A 15,661-nucleotide genomic window follows, 5' to 3' on the forward strand; every position below is an offset into this window, starting at 1 on the left:
CCTTGTGGTCTCTTCCAACTCTATGATTCTATGATTCTTTCCACATTACAAACATTTATAAGGTTTTATCTGCAGCTTTAGAAACTGGGAAACGAAAGGGAAGGAAGCAGCAGCCTTTTATTTGAGTAACTCCAAATCTGTGCCCAGCATAGAACAACAAACATATTTTCCCATTTTTTGCCTGCTCTTCTGTGCAAATCTGATTTATCTAAAGGCTGAATTTCAACCCCCACCCCCACATTTGTGTGCTGGGTGAGGTTGGACTTTATTAGATTATGGGATAAACAAATACCTGCACATAGGTGCACAGTGGACTTCAGGTTTCCAGCTAGGTGGGGGAAATACTAATAGAGGGGATTATTTGGGGGAACCTCACATAGCACCAATCCCTGGTCTGGACATTTCGGAATCACAAAAATTGAAAGCCGTTGTGCGAGGATCAAGATGACAAAACCTACAGTGAACCAGGGACCCATCAACACACAAAAATGGAAACAGTCTCAAAAATCGATGCACCTTCTACCCTGTTGCAGTTACCTTCTTGACTAAGTCCTGAGGTTTATTACACATTTTTTTAAAGCAGCATTTATTTCTAAGAGAATCCAAGCAGCTCAAGGTATCTCCATGAATGTCAGATCCTATGGGTAGGATGTAAAAGAACAGAGGTGATGGGGAAAGACTGAACAATTAAAATGGGGAAGTAGAAACCCCGCCTGGGAATAAGCAAAAATATTAAACAAGAACATTTGAGATATAGTGGTACCTTGGGTTACATACGCTTCAGGTTACACCGCTAACCCAGAAATAGTGCTTCAGGTTAAGAACTTTGCTTCAGGATGAGAACAGAAATCGTGTTCTGGCAGTGCTGCGGCAGCAGGAGGCCCCATTAGCTAAAGTGGTACTTCAGGTTAAGAACAGTTTCTGGTTAAGAACGGACCTCCGGAACGAATTAAGTACTTAACCTGAGGTACCACTGTGTATATGTGTGTGTGTGTGTGTGATACAAAGGGAAGATCTGCTCCTAGTTGGTTATTTATTATACAGTCGTACCTTGGTTGTTGAACGCCTTGTGACTCAAACGTTTTGGCTCCCAAACGCTGCAACCCCGGAAGTGAGTGTTCCGGTTTGTGAACATTCTTTGGAACCCAAATGTCTGAAGGGGCTTCTGCAGCTTCTGATTGAGCGCAGAAAGCTCCTGCAGCCAATCGGAAGCTGCGCGTTGGTTTGCGAACGTTTTCGGATGTCGAACGGACTTCCGGAATGGATTCCATTCAAAAACCAAGGTACGACTGGATTTGTTCCAAAACCCTAGCCCCAAAGGACTGGTTGTCCCAGTGACCGTGGGCAGTCTTTGTATCACAGAATCAACATCTATATTATTAACGTTATATTTATTTATTTATGCCCTGCCTTTTCCCCATATTGGGAGTCAAGGCGGTTTTCTGAAAAAGCTGAGATTGTATAAATCATGATTACAAGGCCCTCAAATCCCAATAGAGTGAAAATATATAAATCACTCTTTTAAAATATAGCTAATGTTTACATGGGCTTAGCCAGGATTCTTGTTGTGGGGGGGGCAGGAACTCATGGGCTACGCCCATAAATAATCATTAAAACCAATAACAAGGGGGTCCTTCCTCTTGGACCTGGTCCTCACCGACGGAGGAACTGAGTCACAAAGTGGAAGCACTGGGACCCTTGGGAGCAAGTGATCCTGTTCTCCTGGGTTTCATGACGCAGAGCCAAGGGAAACCCGAGTGGAGTCAGACATGTAATCTGGACTTTAAGAAGGCTGATTTCCAGCAGCCAACATTGTGGTTTTATGTTGTGAACTGCCCTGAGATCTACAAATGAAGGGCAATAGACCAATTTTGATGATGATGATATTTCTTCTTCTCTGGCGATCATTCGCAGCTAACTAAGATTGTCTTCCACGAACACGATCTTAACAGTGGGTCCATAAGTGACTGGGGAGGCCAATTCTGGATCCACACATCCTTCCACAGTGGGGACCTAGGTTTCCGGGCGGGAGTTGATCACGGTGAGTGTTTACCAAACGTGCCTCCCTCTTAGCATGTTTCTCCCTTTCGTCCCAAGTTCCAGCGTCTTCAAAGTCCATGACACCTTTGGCAAAGGTTGTTCTCCAATTGGAGCGCTCTCATAATGTTAAATTAGATCATCAGCACCATTCATATCCCCCTTACATGCTAAAATGTAAGCTCTGCCTCAGCTGTCATCTGGGAGCACCCATTATAGAGGACGGCCTCCGTGGGAGACGGGAAGATGGGTCATATAGCAACCCTAAATAAAACAAGGAAGTTGAAATCATGGCCAATAAAACAAGCTGAACATAACAACAAAAAAATCCCACATATAACAAAAAGTCAGAAGATCAGGATAATGTCCTACAAATTGATCGATTCTATTTCTATGCCGCTTTTTATTCAAATAAATCCCAAAGCGGTTTATAAACGAAAGATAAAAATAACATAATGGAACATCACAGCATAAATCGTATAGAATACTTTACAAATCATCAGTCAAACAATCACAAATCTTAAATAAAACAATTACCATCTATGTAACACTATTAACAAAACAACTAAAAAATAAGCTAAACATCACAGTTACACCAAGAATCATATTATAGGATTCATAGAGTATGACAGCATCCATATCTGTAAAACAGTATTAACAACATTAACAGAACAGCAACAGAACAAAGTGTTGAATTTGTACATGTGCTCTCCCCTCCTTTATGACTCATAAACTTTCATTCTATTTAATGCATCAAAATACACCTGCACATGATGTTCCTGGCAGTAACTCCCTTGCGATGGAGGTGGTCAGCACAAAGACTGTCTCCCCTCACATCCTTTCTGCCACTACGACACTTCCGTTTTCATAACTGAAAAATGGAATACCAGAATAAGACTAGGCTGCAATTTGGAGGTTGGGTGATACTTGGACGTGTGTTCAACTTTGATTAAAAATATCATTAGTTAACATATCTACATGATCAGTGTGGGGATGATAAAATACTTGTAAAATCAGATTAGACCCTTAAAACTGGTTTCCAGTTTTCTTAGGGAAAATGCCTTATTATTACACAGGTGGTACAGGACTTATTTGCAAATGCCAAAAATGTTTTATTCTGCGTAACGAAATTGTTTGGAGGGTTTGCAATAAACTTGGTACACATTATCACTTATAGTGGGAATGTCAGTTAGTGCGAGATTTTTGAAATTCAATTTTGACAGAAATGATAACTATTAATAGAGGAGCTATTGTTCGTTGTCCAAAATGTTACAGAATATTTTTGATGATACCAATGTCAAAATAATTGGCCTCATATAGGATCTGGGCAGCACAAAGTAATTAAAACACAAGGGAAAACAACCCAAAAGCTTGCACTCACTCTGGAGTATAGCTAAAATGGAGAAAGTTCCTCAAAATTTTGAAAAGGACTAGAACGTCCAGACATTTAAAAATGTGATTTATCATTTCATTTTCAAGGAAACCCTCAACACAAGCCTGGCGAAGATGGAACTATACATGATGATCTGATAAAAGTGATAGTCTTTAGTTGGTCTTTGCTATTTTAACTCATGTGCCACTACTCATTCTACATGCCTATCTTATGCTTTTGTTTTTCACCTTTTTCATCTGTTGCTATCATTGTTCTTTTTTATATAATTATTCTCCCTCTTTGCTTGCCTCTATCAATACCTGCCTCCCTGCCTACTGCTCGGACTCCTGCCCCTTACAGACACTGGCTGAACAGGAAGGTTCAGAGCAAAAACCCTTCTCTCCCCAACAATAGAAGGCAAATGGGGCTCAACAGACTAAGCAACTGTCTATTGTAACAAAACTGGAGTTAAACAAATAGAGTACAAAATTAACCAAAGATACAGTAGTGAATTCTAACACTGAGCACAGTATTTGCCCTGGTCTTCGTAGGAGCTCTTGGTAGGACTAATCATTATCTTTTCACACTCCAAGCCTAAGATGTGAGTAAGATAGCTACTGCGACTAAAGCTCTTTCCACACTCCAGACACTCATACGAACATTTGTCTCCTGTATGAGTTCTTTTATGTCTAGTGAGGTGACTACTCCGAACGAAGCTCTTTCCACATTCCAAACATTCATAAGGCTTTTCCCCTGTGTGACTTCTTTGATGCAAAGTAAGGTTGCAGCTGCGACTGAAATTCTTCCCACACTCCAAACATTCGTGAGGCTTTTCCCCTGTGTGAGTTCTTTTATGTCTAGTGAGGGAGCCACTGTCACTGAAGCTCTTCCCACACTCCCAGCATCCGAAAGGTTTCTCCCCTGTGTGTGTTCTCTTATGTCTTGCGAGGTGCCTACTCTGATAGAAACTCTTTCCACATTCCAAACATATGTAAGAATCCACTCCTGTATGGCTTCTTTGATGCAACGTAAGGGAGCCTAGGCGACCAAAGTTCTTCCCACACTCCAAGCATTTATAGGGTTTCTCCCCTGTATGAGTTCTTTGATGCTGAGTAAGGGAGTAACCTTCCCTAAAGCTCTTTCCACACTCCAAACATTTGTAAGCTTTTTCCCCGGTGTGCGTTCTTTTATGTCTAGTGAGGCTGCTACGGTCACCAAAGCTCTTCCCGCACTCCAAACAGTTATACGGTTTCCCGCCTGTAAGAGTTCTTTGATGGAGCTCAAGAGGGCCACTCCAACTGAAGCTTTTCCCACACTCCTTGCATTCGTGTGGTTTTTCACCTGAGCGCAGTCTCTGATGTGAAGTAAGCCTTGAGCAAGAAGCAAGCATCTTTCCACACACTTTACATTCATACTTCCTCTCCTCTCTGGTGATTTGATTTCCGTTAACCTGAGAGGCGGCAGATTCACTCCCTGCCTTCTGCATTTGTCTCCCCTCTTGTGTGTTGGTTCCATCTTGAACCCCCAGCTTCTTTTGCTCCTCAGCTGTTTCAGGCGGCACTTCTGATGGGTCCCCCTCAGCCAGGATCCCCCAAACGTCTCCTAGTGGATTAAAAGGGAAAACTGGTAAAATGCTGTTTCTGTATAAATGCACATCCGCCCATACGAGACTTTAACGTGGACTTGAAACTGCTTGTGTCTGCATATGGTGGACATGTGAGAAAATGAAACAGTTTTGGGAACTGATTTATAATGAATTGAAAAAGATATTTAAATATACCTTCCTGAAAAAGCTGGAAGCTTTTTTGCTGGGCTTGATGGGATAGGAAATAGAAAAAGCAGATCAAAGGTTATTTATGTATGCTATCACTGCTGCCAGAACATTGTTAGCCCAAAAATGGAAAGTACCAGATTTACCAACGATAAGAGGAGTGGCAGACGAAGATGGTGGATTATGCGGAACAAGCAAAACTGACCTGCAGGATCCGAAATCAGGTGGAAACAAAATTTAAAGAGATTGGAGTAAATTTATGGATTATATAAATAATAACTGTAGAAATTTGAAGACTCTGGCAGGACTGAAATAAATCTTACGACGTAGACTGGACTGTAAATAATAAGAAACTGGAAAGGTAACTGAAGAAAACCTGTTGAAGGGAGGGAGGGAAGTCAATGCTCGGCAGAGTGTTGGGAAAGAATGAGGGTAAATGACTGTTGAATACTACTGTAATTTGTTTGTTGGTATTAAATGAAAAACCAATAAAAACATTTTTTTAAAAAAGAAACTGCTTGTGTCTGTATTTCTTTATTTTGCACCATCCACAAAACATCCTTTTCATCCAAGTGGCAGCTTCAATGGGGAACCTTTGACCTTTGTCCCTCCATGTTACTGAACTACAAGTACCATCCGCACCGTCTGAGGGAGGGCAAGAGGTCCTCACACCTGTCTTATGGGTGCAAGGAGAAGGTTGGGAATGTGCCTGCTCAGGTGGCAGAATAAGATTTGCAGGCCCACAAGAGAACCCAGCTTTTTCTATCATATAGTAAGTTGCTTTGAGTTTACTTTTCATAAAAAATGCAACTAAATGCAATGAATTATATAATACATAATACAGTGGTACCTCTTGGTTACATACTTAATTTGTTCTGGAGGTCCGTTCTTAACCTGAAACTGTTCTTAACCTGAAGCACCACTTTAGCTAATGGGGCCTCCTGCTGCCGCTGCGCCGCCGGACCACGATTTCTGTTCTCATCCTGAAACAAAGTTCTTAACCTAAGGTACTATTTCTGGGTTAGTGGAGTCTGTAACCTGAAGCGTCTGTAACCCGAGGTACTACTGTACCTGTCTTCATTCTGTCGTTTATACCGCTTAGCGAGCTATGCGACTCAACAATCCAGGACTCTCCCAAAAGCAATAAATCACAACCAGCACATAGGAGACCCCTTCAGCCTTTTGTTTCCATGCCACGCAGTTGTAAACGCAGTGTTATCAAAATGGCATGTTCGCCCTCCGCCCAATCTGAGCAAGAGACCTCCCTCGACAGGAAAAAAAGAGAATACAGTGGTACCTCGAGTTACATACGCTTCAGGTTACATACGCTTCAGGTTACATGTCGGGCCAGCCGTTACAAATGGCGCTTAATTCAGCATAAAATAAAGACGCAGAGAGCTAGCTTATTTCCTTGGACTGATGGAGCAGCTCTTTCAGACATCTTCTCCTCTCCAGTCCGGTCACTTTTATTACCCTTTGTTCTCTCCAGCCGCATGGCTGCTTGCCAGTGTCTCATGTTACCTCATCCGGCCAGGGTTAAACCCACCCACACCATATAGGGTCAACACTGCCCAGAGGAAACACAACTCCTTTTAAGGTCAATACAATTCTAATACATGATAAGGCACAGACATGCTGGTCACTGGGTCAGCAAGACACCAGGTGGCACTACAAACCTTTGCCAGGGCTTTCTGGCTCCCACCCTGGCTCCCACATGCCCTCTTTCTTTATATTTTAAGCATAATCATATATATCAGTACCAATGGCTTTGTCGAGCGTGATAAGCGACTCTTTTGACACCGGAAGCGGGCCGTGGACTGGAGAACCATGCAGTACATACAGAAATTAAAGAAGGAATACATTGTATATAGCAACACAAAAAGAATGAATACATTGTATATAGCAACACAAAATAATGCAAATAACTACTATAATAATCACTATAATCAATAAATGTCGAAGCCAACTTCCATAAGAATATAAGAATTCTGATTCCATGCTGCATGGTAGGCTTCCTTTCTAGTTTTTAGCCATGCACTGGTGTCACTTCTATAGCACTGAGATTGGTCGCTGTATGTTCCTGTAAGAGAACAAGAGCTATTAACCATGAATTTCAATGTATATTTACAGTTTGGATATATGCCCCATGATTCTTTCCCTCTTTTTAATTTGAAACTAACTGGGGGCAGGCATACATACCCAACATTTAGAAGCATGCAATAAACTAGTAAACTTAATCATAACTTCTACAAAAATATTATTCCTCTATATCTTATGATAATTTCACCCCTAAAAGTCTTATTCAACAACACTGTTCTTATAGTTCGAGAGTGGCTGAGCCGTGAATACTGCCAGCCAGTGTAGGATTCAGGCAACTGCTGCTTGCCAGCCAATAAGGTGAAATATGGTGGTTTCAACTGGACCGTGTCGTCTGCTTCTCTTCCTTGTATAATGGTGCAGCAAAGGATGGCAAGGCAAATGGTTAGGAAGCACTTCTGCAGTTGAAACCCATAAAGGCTTGTCCTCGATGTCCACTGCCGCGTACCCTCGTCCCCACGTGATCAGCGGGACAGGTCCATGCCATGCGGGATCAGGCAAGCGTCTGTACACCACCAAGGGGTGGGGGAGTGCCTCCTCCTTCCTAAAATGCAATTCCGCGGGAGTATGGGTCCTAGTATTTGGATATAAGGATGGTTAAACACAAAAAGAACTTGGTGAACAGCTGAAGGAATGAGTGCTGTTGGATGTTTCGGCCGCCAAGCTGTTTTAGCAATAGTGTTTTGAACATCAGGTGCGCTCTTTCCACTATCGCTTGCCCTATGGAGTTAAAGTGTATACCATGAGTTAATTTCACATTCCACAACATACAAAATTCCGAAAATGTTTTAGAAATATATGCTGGGCCAAAGGAATAGAAAACTGCTTAGCCAATGCTTTTGCAGGGAGATGAAGGTTGTTATAACATAGTATAGGATCAGAAAAGAGAGAAGGCAGAAATGTTCTTCAGAGCTGAATCTGCTCTTGAATTTCCCTCTGCTAAATACCCTGGGTGTGATGTGTGGGAGCGAAGATGTGCAACATAATAAGGAACTCTCTGTGCTGAAGTAAGGCCTACAGGGCAAGAAACAAGGAAAACAAGTCAGAATCCAAGGAAGGAGTTATATAAGATATTGGTAAAATAGCAAAAAGCGATATACATACTGAGTATCCACAATAAGATTGAAAGATTGAGTAGAAAAGGATTGAAAGGCAAGAATCACAGCCGCTAGCTCTGCTCGCTGGGCAGAAGACTGTGAAGAGGTAAATAAACTTTCCCATTTTCCTCCCTCCTCCCACATCACCACCCCCATACTTCTTGTTCCATCTGTGAAGAGGATTAATGCAGAGGGGAGAAGTGTGAGAGACAAGGGGTTTGTCAAATCATAAGTGACTTGTGTCAGAAATGTCAAACGGTCATCCTTTGGAGGATTAAAAATGATGACCTATAAAATCAGCCAAAACAATTTGCACGGCAGCATTTGTGATCAATAAATGCTGCTGTTCAGTCTGTGAAAATGGCATATAAATTGATGCAACATCAAAACTGCTCAAAGTTATAGCACGTGAACGTCCTTTGATAACAATTGTCTGATGTGGATTCATTTGCTGAATAAATGTTCTTCAAAGGGGTATAAGGTAAATGTAACCATTCTATAATGCAGATAGTCTTCTTCTTGTCCGTCTGAGCATATAAATTTCCTGTTGGCAACAATGGTGTAGCAAATATTGCCAGATGCAGCTTGTGTTCAGCACCTCTAGGTGGCGCATGCGGAAAGGTTTCAATGCTTCATTCACAAAATTTTGGCAAAGTGTAGGGGAGTTCCGCATGCTGTTGTGGCTGAACAATCCACTGATATCACTGGGTGGATTGCAAATTGTTATATACTGGCAATGTAAAAGCAAACTGTTCCTGTCTGCTGGATCCAGTGGGATAAAGATGTTTCAATGTAGCCAAAAGTTAATTGTTCAGAAATAAGCTGTTCAGAAACGAGATGGTGCCATTGCTGCGGTTTTTTCTTTTGGTGGAGGCCACTGTTCTACCCACACTGAGGTATCAGTGATCTTGGTTTGCCATGCTGGAAATGTTGTATTCATGGCTACAGGTTGGTTTTTATTTTGTGCTGCTGCCAGCAATTGAGCCTTGTGGGTGGCTGTACCAACAGACTGACCAATGCGTAGCATCGTAGTGGCAGGAAGGTGTATTATCGGGCGCAACGCAACCTTACAATCCTCAGTGGCATTTTCAAAGGCCAATTGTTTGATAATTATTTGTTTGGCTTCAGGATTTTCAATTTGGCTACTCACTGCTGTAATCAGCCTGTCCATAAAGGAAGGATATGATTCTCTAGGTTCTGGGATTTTTCTCATTGCTTGTTGCAGTAAAGCAGGAGCATAAGCACCACAGGCAATTTCCCATTCGTGAGCAAACAATACACCAGCTGATGGGGGTAAAACTGTACATGCCAAAGGCTTGAATTCATCTGGAGCCAAAAGCTGGGCTTGAATTCCTGCTGGAACACCAGGGAATGCCTTAGTATCCTGAGTTAAGGAACAGGCAAATACTGCACGTTGCAAATGGGTAGCTACTTCTGCTGCTGCTGAAAAAGCAGGATCATTTCCAGCCAGACCACGGTATTTTTGCAGATTTGGGTCTTCTGGTGAGGAACTGCAGTCTGGAGGTTTGGGATCTGGGGCTGCAGCAGGCAAAGCAAGGGCTGGAACACATGGCAGGATAGCAGGCTGAATTAAGGAAGCTGAAGCTTGTGTTGGCAATGCAGCTATGGAGATATTTTTTGGTGATAAAGAACCCATAGCATATCGAACCTTGCACCATGCATTTAAATTCCGAACACCAATGCTGGGAAGCCCATGAAAATGTGTTCCAATATCATCCCAATGTTTTAATTCCAAAGTTCCTTCTGCAGGAAACCAGGGGCAATGTTCATCGATTGCCAGAATGAGCTGTATCAAATCTCCCTCAGGAACTTCCAATTTGTTGCAGGAGAGGAGAAATTTTAAGTCTTTTAAAAATTTCTGTTGGGGAGTAGTCAAAGAGCTGCCCATTTTTCTAAAATCAATATTTAAGGGATCGACTAACCTTGGATCCGTAGATGAATAGCGCTTGCAGCCTTTTCCAGGCGAGGTAAGTCGATGAATATCCACTGCTTGGATCAAAAATCTTCTCACAGTCTTGCCCAGACTGTTTGCTTCAATCTTGCTTCTTTAGCTCTCTTTTAAAAACCTCAGTCGTATCTTTTATTCAGCCTCACACGGGGCACCACTTGTCGGGCCAGCCGTTACAAATGGCGCTTAATTCAGCATAAAATAAAGACGCAGAGAGCTAGCTTATTTCCTTGGACTGATGGAGCAGCTCTTTCAGACATCTTCTCCTCTCCAGTCCGGTCACTTTTATTACCCTTTGTTCTCTCCAGCCGCATGGCTGCTTGCCAGTGTCTCATGTTACCTCATCCGGCCAGGGTTAAACCCACCCACACCATATAGGGTCAACACTGCCCAGAGGAAACACAACTCCTTTTAAGGTCAATACAATTCTAATACATGATAAGGCACAGACATGCTGGTCACTGGGTCAGCAAGACACCAGGTGGCACTACAAACCTTTGCCAGGGCTTTCTGGCTCCCACCCTGGCTCCCACAGTTACAGACTCCGCTAACCCAGAAATAGTACCTCGGGTTAAGAACTTTGCTTCAGGATGAGAACAGAAATTGTGCTCTGGCGGCGCGGTGGCAGCAGGAGGCCCCATTAGCTAAAGTGGTGCTTCAGGTTAAGAACAGACCTCTGGAATGAATTAAGTACTTAACCTGAGGTACCACTGTAAAGGAATTAAGTAAAGTAATTCATAAGCCCAGGACAACTATATCAGAGGCAAGTCCTGATTGTGGACTTCCTATGGGCATTTGGCTGGCCACTGTGAGAACTGAATCCTGGATTAAGTAAGACTTTGCTCTGAACCAAATGTTCTTTCCTCCAGGAGAAATTAACAACACTCCTTCTAGTGAGCTAGTTGATAGTGCCACCAACAGGAATCCATACCTTCCATAGCTACTGATTAAGGAAAAAAGGATCCTTACCCAGAGAGGCCACCATCTCATGGATCTCTAGCATGACCTCATCATACAGAGCTCTCTGACCTGGATCAAGCAGGGCCCATTCCTCGTCAGTGAAATTCACGGCAACCTCCTTGAAGCTCACCGACCCCTGGAAGAAGAAAACAATTCCCTTCCTTGTAGACTCTCCAAGGCAAGATGTGGAAAGCATCTCCCCTCCACTCACACTCCAATGGCGCAAGTGGGGATTTTAGCTGCCGCGCTCAGAAATCACCACTGCAGATAGCTCAGCAAAGACACAATTTGTGGAAGCTGTGAAATGTGTCCATTCCGTGTTAGGGACAGGATTCAAAGCAAAGCTGCCAATATCGTTGTGCAGGTATACAGATTATGGTGCATCTGCCTTTGCAATACTGTATGGTTCTGGTTGCCTGACCTCAAAAACAGAATTGCTGACCCAGAAAATGCTGGGAAAAGAGCAACCAACATAATCAAGGAGTTGAAGAAATAAACAGATCTTCTAATTTAGATGTACAGAGTTATGCATAGTGCAAAGAAAAGGGAGAGATATTATCAGTCCTCTGTGATAATAATAATAATTATAATAATAATAATCCAGGCCCATCCAATGAGACTAAATGTGGACAAATTAAGGACAAACGAAATGATGTTGTTATTTATTATTATTATTTACCACCCATCTGACTGGGTTGCCCCAGCCACTGTGGGCAACTCCCCAAAAAACATTAAAATACAATAAAACATCTGTCTTTCGTTCATTTGTTCGTTCGTTCTTTCTTTCCCACCCATCTGGCTGGGTTTCCCCAGCCACTCTGGGTGGCTCCCAACAGATTAAAAACACGATAAAACATCAAACATTAAAAACTTCCCTAAACAGGGCTGCCTTCAGATGTCTTCTAAAAGTCAGATAGTTGTTTATTTCCTTGACATCTGATGGGAGGGTATTCCACAGGGAGGGCGCCACTACCAAGAAGACCATTAAAAAAACATTGAACAAACTAAAATAATAATAATAATAATTTATTATTTATACCCCGCCCATCTGGCTGGGCCTCCCCAGCCACTCTGGGCGGCTTCCATAAAAACCAAAAATACAGTAAAATATCACACGTTAAAAACTTCCCTGAACAGGGCTGCCTTAAGATGTCTTCTGAATGTCAGGTAGTTGTTTATCTCTTTGACATCTGCTGGAAGGGCGTTCCACAGGGCGGGCGCCACTACCGAGAAGGCCCTCTGCCTGGTTCCCTGTAGCTTTGCTTCTCGCAATGAGGGAACCGCCAGAAGGCCCTCGGCGCTGGACCTCAGCGTCCGGGCAGAATGATGGGGGTGGAGACGCTCCTTCAGGTATACTGGACCGAGGCCGTTTAGGGCTTTAAAGGTCAGCACCAACACTTTGAATTGTGCTCGGAAACGTACTGGGAGCCAATGTAGGTCTTTCAAGACCGGTGTTATATGGTCTCGGCGGCCGCCCCCAGTCACCAGTCTAGCTGCTGCATTCTGGATTAGTTGTAGTTTCCGAGTCACCTTCAAAGGTAGCCCCACGTAGAGCGCATTGTAGTAGTCCAAGCGGGAGATAACCAGAGCATGCACCACTCTGGCGAGACAGTCCGCAGGCAGATAGGGTCTCAGCCTACGTACCAGATGGAGCTGGTAAACAGCTGCCCTGGACACAGATTTGACCTGTGCCTCCATGGACAGCTGTGAGTCCAAAATGACTCCCAGGCTGCGCACCTGGTCCTTCAGGGGCACAGTTACCCCATTCAGGACCAGGGAATCCTCCACACCTGCCCGCCTCCTGTCCCCCAAAAACAGTACTTCTGTCTTGTCAGGATTCAACCTCAACCTGTTAGCCGCCATCCATCCTCCAACCGCCTCCAGACACTCACACAGGACCTTCACCGCCCTCACTGGTTCTGATTTAAAAGAGAGGTAGAACTATAGGTTTCCTTGCTGGCAATAAGAAATACAGAAAAACAAAGCTGCCAACCCACTTCCTCAGAAGCACAGGTGTAAGAGGCCCCTGCAAAGAGTCCATCTGTAATAAGGAAGGACGCACTCCAGCTATCCCCAACATCTCCCCCCAATGATCTTTCCCCTACCTGAGCAGGGCACATGGTGGTCGCTTCCTCTCCAGGGTAACGTAGGGAGGATCCACACTGTAGCTCAGATGAGATTGTACAGCCTGTGAAAGGGAAGTGTTGGCTGAATGAAAACATTGAAGATAAAATTTGCCCAAATTAGCAAACAGGCCCTGAAAGCGTAACACAGGCATAGGCAAACTCCAGCCCTCCATATGTTTGGGACTACAATTCCCATCCTCCCTGGTCCTGTTAGCTAGGGATGATGGGAATTGTAGTCCCAAACATCTGGAGGGCTGGAGTTTGCCTATGCCTAGCGTAACGTGTGTTTGAAGAGATTTATTTTGAATATGTCAAGACCAGTAAATGCATTACAAATTTCCAACTGCAATATTACGAAAGAGAAACCAATGGCACATTACACATTGAGAAAATGTGGAGAAATGAGGGGGAAATAACCAACAGCATATGCAAACAATGGTTCTGGAAATTCAAAATATGAATATACAACTTATGTCTACTCAGTAAAAGAATATGCAAGGTCATGATTATCTACAACTTAATCAATGCTGGCCTGTCCTAACTCCACCAGCTGACCTAAAGTCACGGCCATTTAACTGACATGAAAAACACAGCTATCAGTCCAGAGTGAAACTGCTGGCCTTAGATAAGTGGTACTAGACTCTAATCTGGTATCCTGGATATAGGATCCAGAAAATTTCAAACAGAAAAACAGGCCAGAAGAAAAATATTGTAAGTTACAAAGGGAACAGATGCATTAAGGTTTCCATTCTTAGGCTGCATTCTTTGACCCCATGAAGGTCACCCACCCACCAAAGTTAGCCTACAGTTGAGTGTGGGGAGAAAAGATCTGGATCTGCCCTGCTGGGTGATAAAAGATTTTCTACACCTGTTCAAAGGGAAAGAGCGCACAGCAATGCATAATTTTAGGGGAAATTATATACAGAAATGCATTGCATTAGGGCAAATATAAGAGAAAAATTGGAACTAAAATACTAACTAAATTTTCAAGAGGTCCTTTTGTTTCATATGTCAAAACGTGGGCAACTAAAAGCAACTTAAATTTAACTGGGGAAAATGAAACATAGTGATAAAACTAAAATTGAAAGGTTTGTCCATGTCTATTGGATTTTTTAAAAACCCTTTCACATACTTTGTCCCAGCATATTTCAAAGCAGCCAAAAAGAGAAGCTGAGAGGGAGGAAAGAAGCAAAGAACAGTGGGAGTAAATGTATTTATTACTTAGCTATTTTTGTTTTTAGAAATGATGGTTTTAGGCATATTGGTTTCCACATGGGCCTGTGAATTTTATCTGTGTTCTCTCTTTTAATGAATTAATTTATTATTACGGTCACAGACCAGCTCCTCTCTTTTAATTTTATCTGCGTTCCACTTGTGAGATTTTTTTATTTTTAAAAATCGGTTTAGAAATATTAAAAATAATATAAAATAACTACAGCTGCAGCTGTCCAGGATACATTCCTAAGGACCAGCAATTTATTTTAAAATGAAATATTTTCAGTGCAGAGGAGCACTTTTGTCCTCTATTGCAAAACCTTTTTTCTCTCTGATTGAGCTCCTCTTCTGCCCTATGGGAATCCCAGCTCTTTCCTCCTCCTTCCTCTGTCTTTCCTCCTCGGTCCTTCTCCTGGAGGCGGCAGGAGGAGAGGCGGCCTTCCTTGCGGAGAAAGGAGGAGAGAAGATCTTCTGGGAGGAGTCTATAAGATCCTCCAAGAAAAGCAGCCGCCTTCCTCCGCCAACCCAGCGCTTAACACCGGAAGTAATAGCAGAGACAGGAAGCGGAAGCTCCTCCTCTGGCGCCGGCTCTCCTTCCGCTCTAGGAAGCTCAGCTCCGTGGCTCCGCTTAACCCTTGCGGAGCCGACAGACGGGAACCTCCCCCTCCCCCCCCTTTTCTTTTTCCACTCTGGGAGCCTTTTTGGCTGAGGAGCAGGTTGCAAAGGCTCAAAGTTAATAAAGAATATGTCGTTTAGGTGGTTTACAACTATATAAAATACATACCTACAATGTTAAAATACACAATAACAATCTCATCTCAACATTAAGACTTCCTTAGTTCAAATATACAAAAAGGCAAGCAAGTTGAAAGGCATGACCATTCAATCAGGCCAAATAAAACATTCCCCTTCTAAAACGAAATGTCAGACTTTCAGGGGAATGCTTTTATTTTCCCCCCCTTTAAAATTGTTTTTTGTGTGTGTGACAAATCTATACATCCTTTCCGCAGTGGGTGG

The 15,661-nt window shown here is 43.0% G+C and overlaps 1 protein-coding gene across 2 annotated transcripts; it reads right to left on the bottom strand.

Annotated features, from left to right (window-relative positions):
* Positions 1-2,416: 2,416 nt before the first annotated feature.
* On the bottom strand, positions 2,417-15,191 carry LOC128409411 (zinc finger protein 436-like). 2 transcript variants are annotated; one of them, XM_053379884.1, is made up of 4 exons: positions 14,965-15,191; positions 13,409-13,491; positions 11,313-11,439; positions 2,417-5,011 (listed from the first exon to the last, which is right to left on the bottom strand). In XM_053379884.1, the coding sequence occupies exons 2-4, from the start codon at positions 13,421-13,423 to the stop codon at positions 3,924-3,926; spliced, it is 1,230 nt and encodes a 409-aa protein (XP_053235859.1). In that variant the 5' UTR covers positions 13,424-13,491; positions 14,965-15,191; the 3' UTR covers positions 2,417-3,923. The 2 variants fall into 2 exon arrangements, with proteins under 2 accessions (XP_053235859.1, XP_053235858.1); XM_053379883.1 differs by having other exon boundaries at positions 13,409-15,191.
* Positions 15,192-15,661: the final 470 nt, after the last annotated feature.

The sequence above is a fragment of the Podarcis raffonei genome, chromosome 2 (assembly GCF_027172205.1).
Source record: "Podarcis raffonei isolate rPodRaf1 chromosome 2, rPodRaf1.pri, whole genome shotgun sequence".
Classification (NCBI taxonomy): Eukaryota; Metazoa; Chordata; class Lepidosauria; order Squamata; family Lacertidae; genus Podarcis; species Podarcis raffonei.